The 25,259-nt window shown below is 40.5% G+C and overlaps 2 protein-coding genes across 2 annotated transcripts; both read left to right on the plus strand.

The window, feature by feature from the left end:
- The first annotated feature begins 7,757 nt into the window (after positions 1-7,757).
- On the plus strand, positions 7,758-8,708 carry LOC130684714 (olfactory receptor 56A3-like). Its single transcript, XM_057506614.1, has one exon. The coding sequence runs from the start codon at positions 7,758-7,760 to the stop codon at positions 8,706-8,708; it is 951 nt and encodes a 316-aa protein (XP_057362597.1).
- A 7,800-nt stretch (positions 8,709-16,508) lies between these two features.
- Positions 16,509-17,459, plus strand: LOC130684715 (olfactory receptor 56A3-like). Its single transcript, XM_057506615.1, has one exon. The coding sequence runs from the start codon at positions 16,509-16,511 to the stop codon at positions 17,457-17,459; it is 951 nt and encodes a 316-aa protein (XP_057362598.1).
- The last annotated feature ends 7,800 nt before the right edge of the window (positions 17,460-25,259 follow it).

Genomic DNA, 25,259 nt, shown 5'->3' on the forward strand with positions numbered 1-25,259 from the left:
TAAAAGGTGAATAGCCTGAAACTTACATTGATGAGTTATTTTCTAAACTCAGAAAATTAGGTATCACACTTTCTTTAATAAAACTTCAGTTTCGTTTTAAGTTTCTCTTTCTCTCACCTCTCCATTGGGAATCTCCTTGTCCCTTTCACCTGTCTTTCCATACACATTGTCTTATTTTGTCCAAAGTATAGACATTCCTGGGGGTAGGTTCTAAAGTGAGAAATTTATGTTCCTATAAGTACAGCTGTTATTGTATCATGACTTTGTATTCTTGAATATACATCTGTGGATATTTGGTGGGTTGTGTTGTGTAATGTGTTCTTATTCCATTTCCACAGAAGGGAGTATATCGGAGACAAGGACATAGGAGTGAATTTCTTTCGTGAATGAAGGGAAGATGCTTCTAGTCATTAATTGGCTCTTTCCCTGTTAGCCTTTGACCATATCAGTGTCTTTTTTTGTCTCTCCATCTCTGTGTCTCCATCTCCATCTCTGCCTCTCTCTCTCTCCTTCTCTAGGAGACGAGGTGACCTTTTGTATTGTGTCCTGTGTACATTGCAAAAGGACAAGATTTCTACCTGGGTTGCTCACGTGTGTAACAATTAGCCTTGAGCTTTATTAGATTCTCCTTCCAATGGCTGTGTGCTGTGGACATGCATCTTTTGGATCCAGGGTGTTGTAGTTCATGGCGTGCACACACAGCTGTGCTAATGTGGTAAAGGGTTCTAAAGACTGTAACATATAATCCAGTAATCATATTGAAATATAAATCATGCTGTTCAAACATTGCTTGCTTATTAATTGGACAGGTAGGAAGCACAATATGTCCTAGGATTTCTGTGTACTATTAAGACACAAAAACACATAGAACATTTTTGTTGCTTTCAGGAGCTCAAAGGTTGGTTAGGCGCAACACAATAAGAGTTCTAGGAATACAGTCCTCTCAACAGGTGAGAATGAGGAATGGAATAAGGTATGATGGGCAGTAAGGTACCAGGCAACATAAGAAATCACTGGATAGAGAGTCAAAGGTTCTAATTGTTAGTCTTACACAACTAAAACAATCAGTACTTAGGCCCAAAAGAGCTGGTCTCATAGTATTTCACATTACTCCTCTATGAACAATTTGTTTTAGCAGATCCTTCCTAAACGTAAGCTTTTGTGACTCAGTAATAACTTAGAAGGGTATTACCCTGTTTTGACCATGGAAGCAAAATCTCTCCATAGTCTACTACCAATACTGTACCCAAAGTCTGGGTCTTTTGGTCTTAACATAAAGCACCTCACATACATCCTCAACCAACTTAAGCTTTCATTCCACAAAGCTCTGCCCATTTCTTTCCTCCTCCCTCTCACAGCGAAGAAAAATAAATTGGTATTTCATTTCTCTGCTCTTGGATACCACTATGAGCTACTCTTTGAAAAATAAACATATACTCATAATAAAAAGCAATACCTGAAAAGCATATATTCTAGATTAACATTGAATTACATTTCTGAAAATAAAAAGCAGTCTATCAAGATCCAACTTGGTTAACACCTAGATAAACTTTTACTTTCTCCTTTGAAAAAGAACTCCTCAAAATTTCATTCTCTCAAATATTTCAAAATAATTTAAATGGCTTGGTTTCAAGTGTGCATGACTGAACACCAAGAGGAACATCTTACGTGTATAAAGGTACTAAGGTACTAAGTAGCTTCTAAGGTAAATTTGGACTACTACCTCTTAGGAAATACTAAATATCAACCACTTTTAACAATATTACATATGGACATCCAATCATCAATCGCATACAGAGAATGATAATGGCCCTTGAGGCCAACATCTAACATATTGTCTAACAAGTGTGCATTTACAGCAAATATAGACAAAGTTTTGTTATGGTTCTGGGGTTGCAGCAATGAGGAACATACTCAAGGTCCATGCTTATAACTGCAAAGGCTCTAAACCTCTAAGAAAGAGGAGTCCAAGAAGCAGTGGAAAGTGTCAATAGATTTCATAACAGTTCTCCCAACACAGCAGCAGAATATGCCAATAGGAAGGACATAGCCAAGGAGCACCTAAGGCAGAGGTCCAATACTATGGCCATTAGGCAGAAGGCTGGGGTGCAAATCTACAAGAGAATTTGAAGGACTAAGCAGAATATGATAACAGGAACTTGAGTTTGAACCAAAGCAGGAACACGATCCTGTGAACTGAAGACATACGGAAGAAAATGGGATTGAAGAAGGGAGGCACTTCATCAGACCAGCACAACCCACAGAAAACGTGTCTGCTTTCTAAAATATTAATCAAAAATAAGTACATAATTACGCCAGAATTTCTAGATGAAATACCAAGCTGTTATTTCTTATCTTGTTGATACTAGCCATTCTGGCTAATGTGAGGTGATATCTCATTGTGTTTTAATTTGCATTTCCCTGATGATTGATGATGTTGAGCATCTTCCCATGTGTCTGTTGGCCACCTGCATGTCTTCTTTGAAAAAAATGTCTGTTCAGGTCCTTGGACCATTTTTAAATAAGGTTATTTCAGGTTTGCTGTTGAGCTTATGAGTTCTTTATACATTTTAGATACTAGCCCCTTATCAGATATATCACTTGTAAATATATCCTCCCATACAATAAATTGTCTTTTCATTTTGCTGATGGTTTCCACTGCTGTGCAGAAACATTTTGGCTTGATATAGACCCATTTGTTCATATCGCTTTCATTTCCCATGCCTCAGATAAATATCCAGAAAATGTGAGTCTAGGAATCACAGGAAAAACCACAAAGCTAGTTCAGCCTCAACACTGGCTCAGGTTGGAGAAATGTCTGTAAGGCTGTTGCAAGGAGTATGGGCCCAGGTGAGTGACACTAGGCGTTTCTATTAACAGCATCAGTATCCAAGACAGGCTGAAACCCACACAAAACACAGATGCAAAGAATTTTCTTAGGTGTAATTTATAATTTTTCTTTCTTTTCTTTATTGACTTTCCCCTTTCCCCACGTCACCCCATTCTACCTCACTAGGTTGTTATGAGGACTAAAGGAAATATCAGGTAACAATCAGAATAATATGACACGGTAAGAAGATGTATGATAATTGCTTCTAGTGTGGTTCTTGAAGTAGCTGTAAGTGTGGTCTCCTTCTCCTAAGGAGGCAGAAAATATTCTTTGATGTGCTGTATTTCTAACACATAGTATAATGCTTTCTACACAGTACGATCAAAATATTCATTCAGTAAAAAAGTAAAAGTAATTTTACCCATGCAATAATCCTGTGTCAGAAAATTTATTATTAAAATATTATCAAACAAACATTAACAAAACAGAAACACCTTGGTGATCTTGTGGAATCCCGAAATAAGATCTCCAGGGATAATCCATTAATAGAACAATAATTTGACTTGATCAAATTGAAAGATTTCCATTGAATAATGGACAGCACACAGTAAATTTGGCAAATACATGTCAGACTACAGGAGACCTTAGCAAAATCAAGCCAACAAGGGACTCTAGTGTTTAAACTTTGCAAGGAGATTTTGTAAATATGCAAGAAAAAACAAAAATAAATAGGAAAAGATGGAAAGGGATGTGAACATGTATGTGAACACTTATGGTTTCACAGCTTCAAAACCAAAAGTGGCTAAACAGAATATGAAGGATGCTCCCTGGTCAGAAGAAATTAAAATTAAAATAATGAGATGCTACTTTACATCCATCAGTTTTCAAAAGACAAGCATCAAATGGTATAAAGAATGTAAAAAATAAAGAAACTTCAGAAATTTCCAGTGGGGTTATATATATTTGGGAGAGAAATTCCAAGTGAAGTTAAATTTTTTTATATGCCACAACTAAAAAAAGTTCCTGCACATGTACCTTCTTGAGGTCCATAAGTAAAGGTGGACCAGAGTATTGACAGTAACATTATTTCTGGTAACAATTCATCTTAGATCACATGCTGTTAGCTACTTACACAGAAAGGGAAAATGCACAGAATGGAAACTGCACAGCAGTCAATAATGAAGATGACTTACACACTGCAACATGGCAGACTTTTAAGATTTAGTCTTAACTGAAAATATAGAACAGTATCAGATACAGAACCTGATGACAGTTCTATAAATTTAATGCCAAAACCACAAATAAGTGAATATATACCTAAACAGGCACATTGCAGATTAATTAGAAAGAAATATGGAAGGGATCCTACAGTTTCCATTTAGCTCAAGGGAAGATAAATAGCAGCAATGTTGGAACATGCAGAAGAAAAAGATATAAACAATAGAGCAAAATATGGGAGGACCTTAAAGAAACAGATGGTGCGTTTTCGATAACTTGAGGAGCATGAATGATTCACATGAAGCTCAAGGTGAAAATAAAAAATAAGGAACAAATCATGTTTCCTAATTTCCACATGTATATAAATATGATTTTAAAATCTTTCACTGTAGCAGAAATTACTACAGGATTTTCTCTCTGAAAATTACAGTGCATTTTCTCAGTAATTCTCTCTTGCTTATTTATCATTGCAATGCCATAACAGAAGTCATGATAAGTTAACATCGCTCCATCCAATAGCATGATTTGGGAGGCTATCTAACAAGCACATAGAGGAAGCCCACACATGGAAGTTTCTGAGTGTGGGTGTGCAAATGAGTATGAACATGTGTGAATGGATATAAGACCCCAAACCTAGGAGAGTCACTAAGTCCCTACAGGACACATAGCCAACAAAGGGCTAAATTAAAAGGGCTTTTTTCTTTTAGAGACAAAGGAAATCATTTTCTTTTCCAATGTGCCTGACTGTCTGTCCCAGGAGGATCCTTTGAGTTCAAGGAAGGAAGGATGGAGAAGTTCCTAGAGGGAGACATCCCTTAGGCTCCAGAGTAATAAATACCCCAGATACGTTGGGACCTAACCAAAACTCCAGGATCAGTGGAGCCAGAGCCTGTGCTTCACACCCTCCGAAAGTACACCTGGGTAGAAGGTACCTGAGATCCAGCTATACCATCATTAGCAAGAAGACAGGAGAGAGCTTGCTCTTCAGTCAGGAGCTGCGTTCCTGTCCATTCCGGAGTTGGCACCGCGAAAGCAGGCTGAAAACAGGGCCGTGCAGCCTGCAGCCTCCCTCAGGTCAGAAGGCACCATGAGAACATCTGACATTCTCTTGCCTTCTCTGAACTTTGCTTGGCACTGCCAGAGATGCAGAGAAGTGGGACTTTGTCCCTAGGAAAGGAGAATAATGCGGGGTGGGGGGGGAGAGCTCTGGAAAGTGTATCATCTGGACCCCAGTGAGAGCATTGGGGTTCTCGATTGTGAGTGTGGGAATTTAGGAGACTTCAGGCAAAGACTCTGCCTACAAATATTTCACTCCTGGAGTTGGAATTAAATTTACTCTAGTTCACTTCAGAGGTTGAGGGTAGAGGATGCAGGTGGGGATCAGAGGGGCTCAGAAAGTAGTTCCTCAGCTTGCAGCTCTATCTAAGGAATTTCTAAATGCCACTGCTGCCAAAAGCAGAAAATTATGTCCATAGGATCCACGAGGTTTCAGTCACTGGGGGCACGCAGTGATGTCCAACACAACACTGGGAGACAGGTCTGCAGGTCACTCTTCTGGAACTCTGTGGAGCTGGGGGGACCCCTGGACACAGGAATACCACAGTGCTGCGCTGTGGACCTTCCCTGCAACCCGGGGAAAAGCCTGGGAGGCTATAGGGTCTCTGCTTTATTCTTGACCTTCAGCATCTCTGGCTTCTTCAAGGTGTCCCTCTCTACAACCAGCCAGTCATTAGCTCTAGGTCCTCAGCCCAGACGGTGCCGTGGCAAGCTCTGATTGCAGACTGACACTGGAAAAGGACAGAGGAAGAAAGACTTATGTGTTCTCACATGCTCTGCTGCTAGGGCTCAGTGGGTAGCTCAGTGTTTGTTGAGTGAAACATACCAACAATAGTATGTTTCTAACGGTATGAAAATATTGGTCCACTCTCCATATACCATTTTATGCAAACTTCCTTACCACACTGACCCCACTCCAAAATTATTTCTCCTCCATCAGAGTCCCTGTCAAGACTCTTAATCGTGTCCAGGGGGAAGTTTGCTTCCTTTTTAATAGAATTGATGGGGAAAGTACACTTTTCATAGAATTACTTATCAAGTCCAAAGGAATCCTAGAAATTACTCCAATCCATCCCACGGTATTAGGCAAGATTAGCATCAGGGTAAAATAGTTTGGACGGTTAAGATGTTGAGATATAATTTCCGTTGTTTGTAATGTGCCAATAGTATAATATATCTCATAGGATGTTAAATGATCAAATGGGATAAAGTCTTAGAATATTTGGGCATAGTTCCCAGCAAGTAGTAAGACTTCCAAACCTAACATAATTTTATGTTACATTAGTGAGACTAATGAGTAATAAGCAGCGTAGTTCTAATACTCCTGATGAAAAATAATTTCTAACCCACAAAATAAATCTTTAACAGAGACTCTGTCCATATACACAGATTTAGGTACAATGGACTCCATGACTTGAAGGATCCCAGAAAGACCTGACCTATATACTATTTGCAAAGCTACAGCCTTCCTTGGACCCTTTCACAATCAGGGGAAGAACCTTAGGATCCTTCACCTTTAATGTAAATGAGGGTACCACATCACTCTATGTACAATCTTTCTTGTCCAACCTACGCCCATGTCAAAGTTAGTCAGTCCTCCCCATCCTGTCCTAATGGTTTGCGCAAGACCCTGTCATTTGTTCTTATGATTCCCCATTGTTCCCAAGAAGGTTTTTGCTTTACCTCCTCGAGAGTAAGAACAGCTCCCTGTTCAGTTCTGTGGCTCTGCTACCTCCCACAGTGCCAGGGGAAAAGGCTGAGTGATAGAAAGCAATGCCAACATTAAAGCAGTGCCTGGAAGCAGGGGACTGCCCACCTGGTCCATGACATTGATGCTTGAAAAGGGAAACAGAAGAGGGCAGGAGTATAAAGATAAACGTCGCCAGCCTCCCACAGCTGCCAGCAGAAAGACTGCCTTCCCGTCTGGTTTAACGGCAGGTATGGTCCTTCCAAAACTCGGCAAAATTGGCCATCATCCTTTTAAAGGTACTTCCAGAAATTAGGAATCCTACAAAAGTGAAGAGCTGATAAACAGAGGGGAAAACAAGTATTAGGGGGATTCCATACCTATCCACTTGAAATACTTTTCAGACGAAACGTCAAATAACTAATTTCAGTTCCATAATTATTTTAAATCTCTAATTAAGGCAAAGTAAATACAGCTGAAAAGACAGAATGAAGGTGACAAAACGAGTGGGGGATACTCTTCTGAGCGCCACTTTGTGCTGGCTCTGATACTTATAGTATATACTGTTAGAGTTAAGTTGCAGGTGTGGTAGCCTATGTGTGCATTAAAAAACAAAAAGAAAGAAACTCAGAAGTACAAATTTAGACTCACCTGTCACAAAAAGTAGTTTCTACATTTATATGCAAGGATATAATTACATTGAAACTGAGCCTTGAACAGATCAAGCATGTATAAACAAATGCTATTACCTCACGCCTCTATGCTGCTTAGAATGAGAGAAATACCCCAGTAGCATGGCACAACAAATAAACAGATGCATTTGCTTACTTTGGATAAACTGCTAGGACGCACACAGTTTACAGAGGAAAGGCATATTATTGGAAATTCATGTTTGTGTAGTCAATAGCCAATTTTTATCCTAATTACAGATTCCCAGAAGAAGGATGTAGGAATACATGACAAAGTATGACCACACAACACAATGTCACCACCTCCACTGAGATTTCAGACTTCCTCCTGAATTGTTTTGTCAGGTCCCCCAGCTGGCAGCTCTGGCTGTCCCTGCCCCTCAGCCTCCTCTTCCTCCTGGCCATGGGGGCCAATGCCACCCTCCTCGTCACCATCCGGATGGAGGCCTCTCTGCACCAGCCCATGTACTACTACCTGCTCAGCCTCCTCTCCGTGCTGGACATGGTGCTCTGCCTCACCGTCATCCCCAAGGTCCTGGCCATCTTCTGGTTTGACCTCAGGTCCATAAGCTTCTCTGCCTGCTTCCTGCAGATGTACATCATGAACAGTTTCCTCGCCATGGAGTCCTGCACCTTCATGGTCATGGCCTATGACCGCTATGTGGCCATCTGCCACCCACTGAGGTACCTGTCCATCATCAATGAGCAATTTGTGGCCAAGGCTGTCATTTTTATTTTGGCCAGGAATGTCCTTCTCACAATGCCTATTCCCATTCTCTCAGCACGGCTCCATTATTGCAGGAGAAACGTCATTGAGAACTGCATCTGCGCCAATATGTCTGTGTCCAGGCTCTCCTGTGATAATGTCACCATCAATCGCATGTACCAGTTTGCTGGAGGCTGGACTCTGCTAGGATGCGACCTCATCCTCATCTTCCTCTCCTACACCCTCATCCTGAGAGCTGTGCTGAGACTCAAGGCAGAGGGAGCTGTGGCCAAGGCCCTGAGCACGTGTGGCTCCCACTTCATCCTCATCCTCTTCTTCAGCACCGTCCTGCTGGTCTTCGTCCTCACACATGTGGCCAAGAAGAAGGTCTGCGCTGAGGTGCCAGTCCTGCTCAATGTCCTCCACCACGTCATCCCTGCAGCCCTCAACCCCATTGTTTATGGAGTGCGCACCCAGGAGATCAAGCAAGGAATCCAGAGGTTACTGAGGAAAGGGTGGTAGGGACACTGGATCTCTGCATTCCTAATGGAAGTTCACTCTGAAGCAATAAAAGGTGAATAGCCTGAAACTTACATTGATGAGTTATTTTCTAAACTCAGAAAATTAGGTATCACACTTTCTTTAATAAAACTTCAGTTTCGTTTTAAGTTTCTCTTTCTCTCACCTCTCCATTGGGAATCTCCTTGTCCCTTTCACCTGTCTTTCCATACACATTGTCTTATTTTGTCCAAAGTATAGACATTCCTGGGGGTAGGTTCTAAAGTGAGAAATTTATGTTCCTATAAGTACAGCTGTTATTGTATCATGACTTTGTATTCTTGAATATACATCTGTGGATATTTGGTGGGTTGTGTTGTGTAATGTGTTCTTATTCCATTTCCACAGAAGGGAGTATATCGGAGACAAGGACATAGGAGTGCATTTCTTTCGTGAATGAAGGGAAGATGCTTCTAGTCATTAATTGGCTCTTTCCCTGTGAGCCTTTGACCACATCAGTGTCTTTTTTTGTCTCTCCATCTCTGTGTCTCCAACTCCATCTCTGCCTCTCTCTCTCTCCTTCTCTAGATGAGGTGACCTTTTGTATTGTGTCCTGTGTACATTTCAAAAGGACAAGATTTCTACCTGGGTTGCTCATGTGTGTAACAATTAGCCATGAGCTTTATTAGATTCTCCTTCCAATGGCTGTGTGCTGTGGACATGCATCTTTTGGATCCAGGGTGTTGTAGTTCATGGTGTGCACACACGGCTGTGCTAATGTGGTAAAGGGTTCTAAAGACTGTAACATATGATCCAGTAATCATATTGAAATATAAATCATGCTGTTCAAACATTGCTTGCTTATTAATTGGACAGGTAGGAAGCACAATATGTCCTAGGATTTCTGTGTACTATTAAGACACAAAAACACATAGAACATTTTTGTTGCTTTCAGGAGCTCAAAGGTTGGTTAGGCGCAACACAATAAGAGTTCTTGGAATACAGTCCTCTCAACAGGTGAGAATGAGGAATGGAATAAGGTATGATGGGCAGTAAGGTACCAGGCAACATAAGAAATCACTGGATAGAGAGTCAAAGGTTCTAATTGTTAGTCTTACACAACTAAAACAATCAGTACTTAGGCCCAAAAGAGCTGGTCTCATAGTATTTCACATTACTCCTCTATGAACAATTTGTTTTAGCAGATCCTTCCTAAACGTAAGCTTTTGTGACTCAGTAATAACTTAGAAGGGTATTACCCTGTTTTGACCATGGAAGCAAAATCTCTCCATAGTCTACTACCAATACTGTACCCAAAGTCTGGGTCTTTTGGTCTTAACATAAAGCACCTCACATACATCCTCAACCAACTTAAGCTTTCATTCCACAAAGCTCTGCCCATTTCTTTCCTCCTCCCTCTCACAGCGAAGAAAAATAAATTGGTATTTCATTTCTCTGCTCTTGGATACCACTATGAGCTACTCTTTGAAAAATAAACATATACTCATAATAAAAAGCAATACCTGAAAAGCATATATTCTAGATTAACATTGAATTACATTTCTGAAAATAAAAAGCAGTCTATCAAGATCCAACTTGGTTAACACCTAGATAAACTTTTACTTTCTCCTTTGAAAAAGAACTCCTCAAAATTTCATTCTCTCAAATATTTCAAAATAATTTAAATGGCTTGGTTTCAAGTGTGCATGACTGAACACCAAGAGGAACATCTTACGTGTATAAAGGTACTAAGGTACTAAGTAGCTTCTAAGGTAAATTTGGACTACTACCTCTTAGGAAATACTAAATATCAACCACTTTTAACAATATTACATATGGACATCCAATCATCAATCGCATACAGAGAATGATAATGGCCCTTGAGGCCAACATCTAACATATTGTCTAACAAGTGTGCATTTACAGCAAATATAGACAAAGTTTTGTTATGGTTCTGGGGTTGCAGCAATGAGGAACATACTCAAGGTCCATGCTTATAACTGCAAAGGCTCTAAACCTCTAAGAAAGAGGAGTCCAAGAAGCAGTGGAAAGTGTCAATAGATTTCATAACAGTTCTCCCAACACAGCAGCAGAATATGCCAATAGGAAGGACATAGCCAAGGAGCACCTAAGGCAGAGGTCCAATACTATGGCCATTAGGCAGAAGGCTGGGGTGCAAATCTACAAGAGAATTTGAAGGACTAAGCAGAATATGATAACAGGAACTTGAGTTTGAACCAAAGCAGGAACACGATCCTGTGAACTGAAGACATACGGAAGAAAATGGGATTGAAGAAGGGAGGCACTTCATCAGACCAGCACAACCCACAGAAAACGTGTCTGCTTTCTAAAATATTAATCAAAAATAAGTACATAATTACGCCAGAATTTCTAGATGAAATACCAAGCTGTTATTTCTTATCTTGTTGATACTAGCCATTCTGGCTAATGTGAGGTGATATCTCATTGTGTTTTAATTTGCATTTCCCTGATGATTGATGATGTTGAGCATCTTCCCATGTGTCTGTTGGCCACCTGCATGTCTTCTTTGAAAAAAATGTCTGTTCAGGTCCTTGGACCATTTTTAAATAAGGTTATTTCAGGTTTGCTGTTGAGCTTATGAGTTCTTTATACATTTTAGATACTAGCCCCTTATCAGATATATCACTTGTAAATATATCCTCCCATACAATAAATTGTCTTTTCATTTTGCTGATGGTTTCCACTGCTGTGCAGAAACATTTTGGCTTGATATAGACCCATTTGTTCATATCGCTTTCATTTCCCATGCCTCAGATAAATATCCAGAAAATGTGAGTCTAGGAATCACAGGAAAAACCACAAAGCTAGTTCAGCCTCAACACTGGCTCAGGTTGGAGAAATGTCTGTAAGGCTGTTGCAAGGAGTATGGGCCCAGGTGAGTGACACTAGGCGTTTCTATTAACAGCATCAGTATCCAAGACAGGCTGAAACCCACACAAAACACAGATGCAAAGAATTTTCTTAGGTGTAATTTATAATTTTTCTTTCTTTTCTTTATTGACTTTCCCCTTTCCCCACGTCACCCCATTCTACCTCACTAGGTTGTTATGAGGACTAAAGGAAATATCAGGTAACAATCAGAATAATATGACACGGTAAGAAGATGTATGATAATTGCTTCTAGTGTGGTTCTTGAAGTAGCTGTAAGTGTGGTCTCCTTCTCCTAAGGAGGCAGAAAATATTCTTTGATGTGCTGTATTTCTAACACATAGTATAATGCTTTCTACACAGTACGATCAAAATATTCATTCAGTAAAAAAGTAAAAGTAATTTTACCCATGCAATAATCCTGTGTCAGAAAATTTATTATTAAAATATTATCAAACAAACATTAACAAAACAGAAACACCTTGGTGATCTTGTGGAATCCCGAAATAAGATCTCCAGGGATAATCCATTAATAGAACAATAATTTGACTTGATCAAATTGAAAGATTTCCATTGAATAATGGACAGCACACAGTAAATTTGGCAAATACATGTCAGACTACAGGAGACCTTAGCAAAATCAAGCCAACAAGGGACTCTAGTGTTTAAACTTTGCAAGGAGATTTTGTAAATATGCAAGAAAAAACAAAAATAAATAGGAAAAGATGGAAAGGGATGTGAACATGTATGTGAACACTTATGGTTTCACAGCTTCAAAACCAAAAGTGGCTAAACAGAATATGAAGGATGCTCCCTGGTCAGAAGAAATTAAAATTAAAATAATGAGATGCTACTTTACATCCATCAGTTTTCAAAAGACAAGCATCAAATGGTATAAAGAATGTAAAAAATAAAGAAACTTCAGAAATTTCCAGTGGGGTTATATATATTTGGGAGAGAAATTCCAAGTGAAGTTAAATTTTTTTATATGCCACAACTAAAAAAAGTTCCTGCACATGTACCTTCTTGAGGTCCATAAGTAAAGGTGGACCAGAGTATTGACAGTAACATTATTTCTGGTAACAATTCATCTTAGATCACATGCTGTTAGCTACTTACACAGAAAGGGAAAATGCACAGAATGGAAACTGCACAGCAGTCAATAATGAAGATGACTTACACACTGCAACATGGCAGACTTTTAAGATTTAGTCTTAACTGAAAATATAGAACAGTATCAGATACAGAACCTGATGACAGTTCTATAAATTTAATGCCAAAACCACAAATAAGTGAATATATACCTAAACAGGCACATTGCAGATTAATTAGAAAGAAATATGGAAGGGATCCTACAGTTTCCATTTAGCTCAAGGGAAGATAAATAGCAGCAATGTTGGAACATGCAGAAGAAAAAGATATAAACAATAGAGCAAAATATGGGAGGACCTTAAAGAAACAGATGGTGCGTTTTCGATAACTTGAGGAGCATGAATGATTCACATGAAGCTCAAGGTGAAAATAAAAAATAAGGAACAAATCATGTTTCCTAATTTCCACATGTATATAAATATGATTTTAAAATCTTTCACTGTAGCAGAAATTACTACAGGATTTTCTCTCTGAAAATTACAGTGCATTTTCTCAGTAATTCTCTCTTGCTTATTTATCATTGCAATGCCATAACAGAAGTCATGATAAGTTAACATCGCTCCATCCAATAGCATGATTTGGGAGGCTATCTAACAAGCACATAGAGGAAGCCCACACATGGAAGTTTCTGAGTGTGGGTGTGCAAATGAGTATGAACATGTGTGAATGGATATAAGACCCCAAACCTAGGAGAGTCACTAAGTCCCTACAGGACACATAGCCAACAAAGGGCTAAATTAAAAGGGCTTTTTTCTTTTAGAGACAAAGGAAATCATTTTCTTTTCCAATGTGCCTGACTGTCTGTCCCAGGAGGATCCTTTGAGTTCAAGGAAGGAAGGATGGAGAAGTTCCTAGAGGGAGACATCCCTTAGGCTCCAGAGTAATAAATACCCCAGATACGTTGGGACCTAACCAAAACTCCAGGATCAGTGGAGCCAGAGCCTGTGCTTCACACCCTCCGAAAGTACACCTGGGTAGAAGGTACCTGAGATCCAGCTATACCATCATTAGCAAGAAGACAGGAGAGAGCTTGCTCTTCAGTCAGGAGCTGCGTTCCTGTCCATTCCGGAGTTGGCACCGCGAAAGCAGGCTGAAAACAGGGCCGTGCAGCCTGCAGCCTCCCTCAGGTCAGAAGGCACCATGAGAACATCTGACATTCTCTTGCCTTCTCTGAACTTTGCTTGGCACTGCCAGAGATGCAGAGAAGTGGGACTTTGTCCCTAGGAAAGGAGAATAATGCGGGGTGGGGGGGGAGAGCTCTGGAAAGTGTATCATCTGGACCCCAGTGAGAGCATTGGGGTTCTCGATTGTGAGTGTGGGAATTTAGGAGACTTCAGGCAAAGACTCTGCCTACAAATATTTCACTCCTGGAGTTGGAATTAAATTTACTCTAGTTCACTTCAGAGGTTGAGGGTAGAGGATGCAGGTGGGGATCAGAGGGGCTCAGAAAGTAGTTCCTCAGCTTGCAGCTCTATCTAAGGAATTTCTAAATGCCACTGCTGCCAAAAGCAGAAAATTATGTCCATAGGATCCACGAGGTTTCAGTCACTGGGGGCACGCAGTGATGTCCAACACAACACTGGGAGACAGGTCTGCAGGTCACTCTTCTGGAACTCTGTGGAGCTGGGGGGACCCCTGGACACAGGAATACCACAGTGCTGCGCTGTGGACCTTCCCTGCAACCCGGGGAAAAGCCTGGGAGGCTATAGGGTCTCTGCTTTATTCTTGACCTTCAGCATCTCTGGCTTCTTCAAGGTGTCCCTCTCTACAACCAGCCAGTCATTAGCTCTAGGTCCTCAGCCCAGACGGTGCCGTGGAAAGCTCTGATTGCAGACTGACACTGGAAAAGGACAGAGGAAGAAAGACTTATGTGTTCTCACATGCTCTGCTGCTAGGGCTCAGTGGGTAGCTCAGTGTTTGTTGAGTGAAACATACCAACAATAGTATGTTTCTAACGGTATGAAAATATTGGTCCACTCTCCATATACCATTTTATGCAAACTTCCTTACCACACTGACCCCACTCCAAAATTATTTCTCCTCCATCAGAGTCCCTGTCAAGACTCTTAATCGTGTCCAGGGGGAAGTTTGCTTCCTTTTTAATAGAATTGATGGGGAAAGTACACTTTTCATAGAATTACTTATCAAGTCCAAAGGAATCCTAGAAATTACTCCAATCCATCCCACGGTATTAGGCAAGATTAGCATCAGGGTAAAATAGTTTGGACGGTTAAGATGTTGAGATATAATTTCCGTTGTTTGTAATGTGCCAATAGTATAATATATCTCATAGGATGTTAAATGATCAAATGGGATAAAGTCTTAGAATATTTGGGCATAGTTCCCAGCAAGTAGTAAGACTTCCAAACCTAACATAATTTTATGTTACATTAGTGAGACTAATGAGTAATAAGCAGCGTAGTTCTAATACTCCTGATGAAAAATAATTTCTAACCCACAAAATAAATCTTTAACAGAGACTCTGTCCATATACACAGATTTAGGTACAATGGACTCCATGACTTGAAGGATCCCAGAAAGACCTGACCTATATACTATTTGCCAAGCTACAGCCTTCCTTGGACCCTTTCACAATCAGGGGAAGAACCTTAGGATCCTTCACCTTTAATGTAAATGAGGGTACCACATCACTCTATGTACAATCTTTCTTGTCCAACCTACGCCCATGTCAAAGTTAGTCAGTCCTCCCCATCCTGTCCTAATGGTTTGCGCAAGACCCTGTCATTTGTTCTTATGATTCCCCATTGTTCCCAAGAAGGTTTTTGCTTTACCTCCTCGAGAGTAAGAACAGCTCCCTGTTCAGTTCTGTGGCTCTGCTACGTCCCACAGTGCCAGGGGAAAAGGCTGAGTGATAGAAAGCAATGCCAACATTAAAGCAGTGCCTGGAAGCAGGGGACTGCCCACCTGGTCCATGACATTGATGCTTGAAAAGGGAAACAGAAGAGGGCAGGAGTATAAAGATAAACGTCGCCAGCCTCCCACAGCTGCCAGCAGAATGACTGCCTTCCCGTCTGGTTTAACGGCAGGTATGGTCCTTCCAAAACTCGGCAAAATTGGCCATCATCCTTTTAAAGGTACTTCCAGAAATTAGGAATCCTACAAAAGTGAAGAGCTGATAAACAGAGGGGAAAACAAGTATTAGGGGGATTCCATACCTATCCACTTGAAATACTTTTCAGATGAAACGTCAAATAACTAATTTCAGTTCCATAATTATTTTAAATCTCTAATTAAGGCAAAGTAAATACAGCTGAAAAGACAGAATGAAGGTGACAAAACGAGTGGGGGATACTCTTCTGAGCGCCACTTTGTGCTGGCTCTGATACTTATAGTATATACTGTTAGAGTTAAGTTGCAGGTGTGGTAGCCTATGTGTGCATTAAAAAACAAAAAGAAAGAAACTCAGAAGTACAAATTTAGACTCACCTGTCACAAAAAGTAGTTTCTACATTTATATGCAAGGATATAATTACATTGAAACTGAGCCTTGAACAGATCAAGCATGTATAAACAAATGCTATTACCTCACGCCTCTATGCTGCTTAGAATGAGAGAAATACCCCAGTAGCATGGCACAACAAATAAACAGATGCATTTGCTTACTTTGGATAAACTGCTAGGACGCACACAGTTTACAGAGGAAAGGCATATTATTGGAAATTCATGTTTGTGTAGTCAATAGCCAATTTTTATCCTAATTACAGATTCCCAGAAGAAGGATGTAGGAATACATGACAAAGTATGACCACACAACACAATGTCACCACCTCCACTGAGATTTCAGACTTCCTCCTGAATTGTTTTGTCAGGTCCCCCAGCTGGCAGCTCTGGCTGTCCCTGCCCCTCAGCCTCCTCTTCCTCCTGGCCATGGGGGCCAATGCCACCCTCCTCGTCACCATCCGGATGGAGGCCTCTCTGCACCAGCCCATGTACTACTACCTGCTCAGCCTCCTCTCCGTGCTGGACATGGTGCTCTGCCTCACCGTCATCCCCAAGGTCCTGGCCATCTTCTGGTTTGACCTCAGGTCCATAAGCTTCTCTGCCTGCTTCCTGCAGATGTACATCATGAACAGTTTCCTCGCCATGGAGTCCTGCACCTTCATGGTCATGGCCTATGACCGCTATGTGGCCATCTGCCACCCACTGAGGTACCTGTCCATCATCAATGAGCAATTTGTGGCCAAGGCTGTCATTTTTATTTTGGCCAGGAATGTCCTTCTCACAATGCCTATTCCCATTCTCTCAGCACGGCTCCATTATTGCAGGAGAAACGTCATTGAGAACTGCATCTGCGCCAATATGTCTGTGTCCAGGCTCTCGTGTGATAATGTCACCATCAATCGCATGTACCAGTTTGCTGGAGGCTGGACTCTGCTAGGATGCGACCTCATCCTCATCTTCCTCTCCTACACCCTCATCCTGAGAGCTGTGCTGAGACTCAAGGCAGAGGGAGCTGTGGCCAAGGCCCTGAGCACGTGTGGCTCCCACTTCATCCTCATCCTCTTCTTCAGCACCGTCCTGCTGGTCTTCGTCCTCACACATGTGGCCAAGAAGAAGGTCTGCGCTGAGGTGCCAGTCCTGCTCAATGTCCTCCACCACGTCATCCCTGCAGCCCTCAACCCCATTGTTTATGGAGTGCGCACCCAGGAGATCAAGCAAGGAATCCAGAGGTTACTGAGGAAAGGGTGGTAGGGACACTGGATCTCTGCATTCCTAATGGAAGTTCACTCTGAAGCAATAAAAGGTGAATAGCCTGAAACTTACATTGATGAGTTATTTTCTAAACTCAGAAAATTAGGTATCACACTTTCTTTAATAAAACTTCAGTTTCGTTTTAAGTTTCTCTTTCTCTCACCTCTCCATTGGGAATCTCCTTGTCCCTTTCACCTGTCTTTCCATACACATTGTCTTATTTTGTCCAAAGTATAGACATTCCTGGGGGTAGGTTCTAAAGTGAGAAATTTATGTTCCTATAAGTACAGCTGTTATTGTATCATGACTTTGTATTCTTGAATATACATCTGTGGATATTTGGTGGGTTGTGTTGTGTAATGTGTTCTTATTCCATTTCCACAGAAGGGAGTATATCGGAGACAAGGACATAGGAGTGCATTTCTTTCGTGAATGAAGGGAAGATGCTTCTAGTCATTAATTGGCTCTTTCCCTGTGAGCCTTTGACCACATCAGTGTCTTTTTTTGTCTCTCCATCTCTGTGTCTCCAACTCCATCTCTGCCTCTCTCTCTCTCCTTCTCTAGATGAGGTGACCTTTTGTATTGTGTCCTGTGTACATTTCAAAAGGACAAGATTTCTACCTGGGTTGCTCATGTGTGTAACAATTAGCCATGAGCTTTATTAGATTCTCCTTCCAATGGCTGTGTGCTGTGGACATGCATCTTTTGGATCCAGGGTGTTGTAGTTCATGGTGTGCACACACGGCTGTGCTAATGTGGTAAAGGGTTCTAAAGACTGTAACATATGATCCAGTAATCATATTGAAATATAAATCATGCTGTTCAAACATTGCTTGCTTATTAATTGGACAGGTAGGAAGCACAATATGTCCTAGGATTTCTGTGTACTATTAAGACACAAAAACACATAGAACATTTTTGTTGCTTTCAGGAGCTCAAAGGTTGGTTAGGCGCAACACAATAAGAGTTCTTGGAATACAGTCCTCTCAACAGGTGAGAATGAGGAATGGAATAAGGTATGATGGGCAGTAAGGTACCAGGCAACATAAGAAATCACTGGATAGAGAGTTAAAGGTTCTAATTGTAAGTCTTACACAACTAAAACAATCAGTACTTAGGCCCAAAAGAGCTGGTCTCATAGTATGTCACATTACTCCTCTATGAACAATTTGTTTTAGCAGATCCTTCCTAAACGTAAGCTTTTGTGACTCAGTAATAACTTAGAAGGGTATTACCCTGTTTTGACCATGGAAGCAAAATCTCTCCATAGTCTACTACCAATACTGTACCCAAAGTCTGGGTCTTTTGGTCTTAACATAAAGCACCTCACATACATCCTCAACCAACTTAAGCTTTCATTCCACAAAGCTCTGCCCATTTCTTTCCTCCTCCCTCTCACAGCGAAGAAAAATAAATTGGTATTTCATTTCTCTGCTCTTGGATACCACTATGAGCTACTCTTTGAAAAATAAACATATACTCATAATAAAAAGCAATACCTGAAAAGCATATATTCTAGATTAACATTGAATTACATTTCTGAAAATAAAAAGCAGTCTATCAAGATCCAACTTGGTTAACACCTAGATAAACTTTTACTTTCTCCTTTGAAAAAGAACTCCTCAAAATTTCATTCTCTCAAATATTTCAAAATAATTTAAATGGCTTGGTTTCAAGTGTGCATGACTGAACACCAAGAGGAACATCTTACGTGTATAAAGGTACTAAGGTACTAAGTAGCTTCTAAGGTAAATTTGGACTACTACCTCTTAGGAAATACTAAATATCAACCACTTTTAACAATATTACATATGGACATCCAATCATCAATCGCATACAGAGAATGATAATGGCCCTTGAGGCCAACATCTAACATATTGTCTAACAAGTGTGCATTTACAGCAAATATAGACAAAGTTTTGTTATGGTTCTGGGGTTGCAGCAATGAGGAACATACTCAAGGTCCATGCTTATAACTGCAAAGGCTCTAAACCTCTAAGAAAGAGGAGTCCAAGAAGCAGTGGAAAGTGTCAATAGATTTCATAACAGTTCTCCCAACACAGCAGCAGAATATGCCAATAGGAAGGACATAGCCAAGGAGCACCTAAGGCAGAGGTCCAATACTATGGCCATTAGGCAGAAGGCTGGGGTGCAAATCTACAAGAGAATTTGAAGGACTAAGCAGAATATGATAACAGGAACTTGAGTTTGAACCAAAGCAGGAACACGATCCTGTGAACTGAAGACATACGGAAGAAAATGGGATTGAAGAAGGGAGGCACTTCATCAGACCAGCACAACCCACAGAAAACGTGTCTGCTTTCTAAAATATTAATCAAAAATAAGTACATAATTACGCCAGAATTTCTAGATGAAATACCAAGCTGTTATTTCTTATCTTGTTGATACTAGCCATTCTGGCTAATGTGAGGTGATATCTCATTGTGTTTTAATTTGCATTTCCCTGATGATTGATGATGTTGAGCATCTTCCCATGTGTCTGTTGGCCACCTGCATGTCTTCTTTGAAAAAAATGTCTGTTCAGGTCCTTGGACCATTTTTAAATAAGGTTATTTCAGGTTTGCTGTTGAGCTTATGAGTTCTTTATACATTTTAGATACTAGCCCCTTATCAGATATATCACTTGTAAATATATCCTCCCATACAATAAATTGTCTTTTCATTTTGCTGATGGTTTCCACTGCTGTGCAGAAACATTTTGGCTTGATATAGACCCATTTGTTCATATCGCTTTCATTTCCCATGCCTCAGATAAATATCCAGAAAATGTGAGTCTAGGAATCACAGGAAAAACCACAAAGCTAGTTCAGCCTCAACACTGGCTCAGGTTGGAGAAATGTCTGTAAGGCTGTTGCAAGGAGTATGGGCCCAGGTGAGTGACACTAGGCGTTTCTATTAACAGCATCAGTATCCAAGACAGGCTGAAACCCACACAAAACACAGATGCAAAGAATTTTCTTAGGTGTAATTTATAATTTTTCTTTCTTTTCTTTATTGACTTTCCCCTTTCCCCACGTCACCCCATTCTACCTCACTAGGTTGTTATGAGGACTAAAGGAAATATCAGGTAACAATCAGAATAATATGACACGGTAAGAAGATGTATGATAATTGCTTCTAGTGTGGTTCTTGAAGTAGCTGTAAGTGTGGTCTCCTTCTCCTAAGGAGGCAGAAAATATTCTTTGATGTGCTGTATTTCTAACACATAGTATAATGCTTTCTACACAGTACGATCAAAATATTCATTCAGTAAAAAAGTAAAAGTAATTTTACCCATGCAATAATCCTGTGTCAGAAAATTTATTATTAAAATATTATCAAACAAACATTAACAAAACAGAAACACCTTGGTGATCTTGTGGAATCCCGAAATAAGATCTCCAGGGATAATCCATTAATAGAACAATAATTTGACTTGATCAAATTGAAAGATTTCCATTGAATAATGGACAGCACACAGTAAATTTGGCAAATACATGTCAGACTACAGGAGACCTTAGCAAAATCAAGCCAACAAGGGACTCTAGTGTTTAAACTTTGCAAGGAGATTTTGTAAATATGCAAGAAAAAACAAAAATAAATAGGAAAAGATGGAAAGGGATGTGAACATGTATGTGAACACTTATGGTTTCACAGCTTCAAAACCAAAAGTGGCTAAACAGAATATGAAGGATGCTCCCTGGTCAGAAGAAATTAAAATTAAAATAATGAGATGCTACTTTACATCCATCAGTTTTCAAAAGACAAGCATCAAATGGTATAAAGAATGTAAAAAATAAAGAAACTTCAGAAATTTCCAGTGGGGTTATATATATTTGGGAGAGAAATTCCAAGTGAAGTTAAATTTTTTTATATGCCACAACTAAAAAAAGTTCCTGCACATGTACCTTCTTGAGGTCCATAAGTAAAGGTGGACCAGAGTATTGACAGTAACATTATTTCTGGTAACAATTCATCTTAGATCACATGCTGTTAGCTACTTACACAGAAAGGGAAAATGCACAGAATGGAAACTGCACAGCAGTCAATAATGAAGATGACTTACACACTGCAACATGGCAGACTTTTAAGATTTAGTCTTAACTGAAAATATAGAACAGTATCAGATACAGAACCTGATGACAGTTCTATAAATTTAATGCCAAAACCACAAATAAGTGAATATATACCTAAACAGTCACATTGCAGATTAATTAGAAAGAAATATGGAAGGGATCCTACAGTTTCCATTTAGCTCAAGGGAAGATAAATAGCAGCAATGTTGGAACATGCAGAAGAAAAAGATATAAACAATAGAGCAAAATATGGGAGGACCTTAAAGAAACAGATGGTGCGTTTTCGATAACTTGAGGAGCATGAATGATTCACATGAAGCTCAAGGTGAAAATAAAAAATAAGGAACAAATCATGTTTCCTAATTTCCACATGTATATAAATATGATTTTAAAATCTTTCACTGTAGCAGAAATTACTACAGGATTTTCTCTCTGAAAATTACAGTGCATTTTCTCAGTAATTCTCTCTTGCTTATTTATCATTGCAATGCCATAACAGAAGTCATGATAAGTTAACATCGCTCCATCCAATAGCATGATTTGGGAGGCTATCTAACAAGCACATAGAGGAAGCCCACACATGGAAGTTTCTGAGTGTGGGTGTGCAAATGAGTATGAACATGTGTGAATGGATATAAGACCCCAAACCTAGGAGAGTCACTAAGTCCCTACAGGACACATAGCCAACAAAGGGCTAAATTAAAAGGGCTTTTTTCTTTTAGAGACAAAGGAAATCATTTTCTTTTCCAATGTGCCTGACTGTCTGTCCCAGGAGGATCCTTTGAGTTCAAGGAAGGAAGGATGGAGAAGTTCCTAGAGGGAGACATCCCTTAGGCTCCAGAGTAATAAATACCCCAGATACGTTGGGACCTAACCAAAACTCCAGGATCAGTGGAGCCAGAGCCTGTGCTTCACACCCTCCGAAAGTACACCTGGGTAGAAGGTACCTGAGATCCAGCTATACCATCATTAGCAAGAAGACAGGAGAGAGCTTGCTCTTCAGTCAGGAGCTGCGTTCCTGTCCATTCCGGAGTTGGCACCGCGAAAGCAGGCTGAAAACAGGGCCGTGCAGCCTGCAGCCTCCCTCAGGTCAGAAGGCACCATGAGAACATCTGACATTCTCTTGCCTTCTCTGAACTTTGCTTGGCACTGCCAGAGATGCAGAGAAGTGGGACTTTGTCCCTAGGAAAGGAGAATAATGCGGGGTGGGGGGGGAGAGCTCTGGAAAGTGTATCATCTGGACCCCAGTGAGAGCATTGGGGTTCTCGATTGTGAGTGTGGGAATTTAGGAGACTTCAGGCAAAGACTCTGCCTACAAATATTTCACTCCTGGGGTTGGAATTAAATTTACTCTAGTTCACTTCAGAGGTTGAGGGTAGAGGATGCAGGTGGGGATCAGAGGGGCTCAGAAAGTAGTTCCTCAGCTTGCAGCTCTATCTAAGGAATTTCTAAATGCCACTGCTGCCAAAAGCAGAAAATTATGTCCATAGGATCCACGAGGTTTCAGTCACTGGGGGCACGCAGTGATGTCCAACACAACACTGGGAGACAGGTCTGCAGGTCACTCTTCTGGAACTCTGTGGAGCTGGGGGGACCCCTGGACACAGGAATACCACAGTGCTGCGCTGTGGACCTTCCCTGCAACCCGGGGAAAAGCCTGGGAGGCTATAGGGTCTCTGCTTTATTCTTGACCTTCAGCATCTCTGGCTTCTTCAAGGTGTCCCTCTCTACAACCAGCCAGTCATTAGCTCTAGGTCCTCAGCCCAGACGGTGCCGTGGAAAGCTCTGATTGCAGACTGACACTGGAAAAGGACAGAGGAAGAAAGACTTATGTGTTCTCACATGCTCTGCTGCTAGGGCTCAGTGGGTAGCTCAGTGTTTGTTGAGTGAAACATACCAACAATAGTATGTTTCTAACGGTATGAAAATATTGGTCCACTCTCCATATACCATTTTATGCAATCTTCCTTACCACACTGACCCCACTCCAAAATTATTTCTCCTCCATCAGAGTCCCTGTCAAGACTCTTAATCGTGTCCAGGGGGAAGTTTGCTTCCTTTTTAATAGAATTGATGGGGAAAGTACACTTTTCATAGAATTACTTATCAAGTCCAAAGGAATCCTAGAAATTACTCCAATCCATCCCACGGTATTAGGCAAGATTAGCATCAGGGTAAAATAGTTTGGACGGTTAAGATGTTGAGATATAATTTCCGTTGTTTGTAATGTGCCAATAGTATAATATATCTCATAGGATGTTAAATGATCAAATGGGATAAAGTCTTAGAATATTTGGGCATAGTTCCCAGCAAGTAGTAAGACTTCCAAACCTAACATAATTTTATGTTACATTAGTGAGACTAATGAGTAATAAGCAGCGTAGTTCTAATACTCCTGATGAAAAATAATTTCTAACCCACAAAATAAATCTTTAACAGAGACTCTGTCCATATACACAGATTTAGGTACAATGGACTCCATGACTTGAAGGATCCCAGAAAGACCTGACCTATATACTATTTGCAAAGCTACAGCCTTCCTTGGACCCTTTCACAATCAGGGGAAGAACCTTAGGATCCTTCACCTTTAATGTAAATGAGGGTACCACATCACTCTATGTACAATCTTTCTTGTCCAACCTACGCCCATGTCAAAGTTAGTCAGTCCTCCCCATCCTGTCCTAATGGTTTGCGCAAGACCCTGTCATTTGTTCTTATGATTCCCCATTGTTCCCAAGAAGGTTTTTGCTTTACCTCCTCGAGAGTAAGAACAGCTCCCTGTTCAGTTCTGTGGCTCTGCTACCTCCCACAGTGCCAGGGGAAAAGGCTGAGTGATAGAAAGCAATGCCAACATTAAAGCAGTGCCTGGAAGCAGGGGACTGCCCACCTGGTCCATGACATTGATGCTTGAAAAGGGAAACAGAAGAGGGCAGGAGTATAAAGATAAACGTCGCCAGCCTCCCACAGCTGCCAGCAGAAAGACTGCCTTCCCGTCTGGTTTAACGGCAGGTATGGTCCTTCCAAAACTCGGCAAAATTGGCCATCATCCTTTTAAAGGTACTTCCAGAAATTAGGAATCCTACAAAAGTGAAGAGCTGATAAACAGAGGGGAAAACAAGTATTAGGGGGATTCCATACCTATCCACTTGAAATACTTTTCAGACGAAACGTCAAATAACTAATTTCAGTTCCATAATTATTTTAAATCTCTAATTAAGGCAAAGTAAATACAGCTGAAAAGACAGAATGAAGGTGACAAAACGAGTGGGGGATACTCTTCTGAGCGCCACTTTGTGCTGGCTCTGATACTTATAGTATATACTGTTAGAGTTAAGTTGCAGGTGTGGTAGCCTATGTGTGCATTAAAAAACAAAAAGAAAGAAACTCAGAAGTACAAATTTAGACTCACCTGTCACAAAAAGTAGTTTCTACATTTATATGCAAGGATATAATTACATTGAAACTGAGCCTTGAACAGATCAAGCATGTATAAACAAATGCTATTACCTCACGCCTCTATGCTGCTTAGAATGAGAGAAATACCCCAGTAGCATGGCACAACAAATAAACAGATGCATTTGCTTACTTTGGATAAACTGCTAGGACGCACACAGTTTACAGAGGAAAGGCATATTATTGGAAATTCATGTTTGTGTAGTCAATAGCCAATTTTTATCCTAATTACAGATTCCCAGAAGAAGGATGTAGGAATACATGACAAAGT

The sequence above is a fragment of the Manis pentadactyla genome, chromosome 9 (assembly GCF_030020395.1).
Source record: "Manis pentadactyla isolate mManPen7 chromosome 9, mManPen7.hap1, whole genome shotgun sequence".
Taxonomy (NCBI): domain Eukaryota; kingdom Metazoa; phylum Chordata; class Mammalia; order Pholidota; family Manidae; genus Manis; species Manis pentadactyla.

Bases quoted from the DNA above. Each gene is read 5' to 3' on its own strand.
- LOC130684714 (XM_057506614.1), top strand. From the start codon at position 7,758: ATGACCACACAACACAATGTCACCACCTCCACTGAGATTTCAGACTTC.
- LOC130684715 (XM_057506615.1), top strand. From the start codon at position 16,509: ATGACCACACAACACAATGTCACCACCTCCACTGAGATTTCAGACTTC.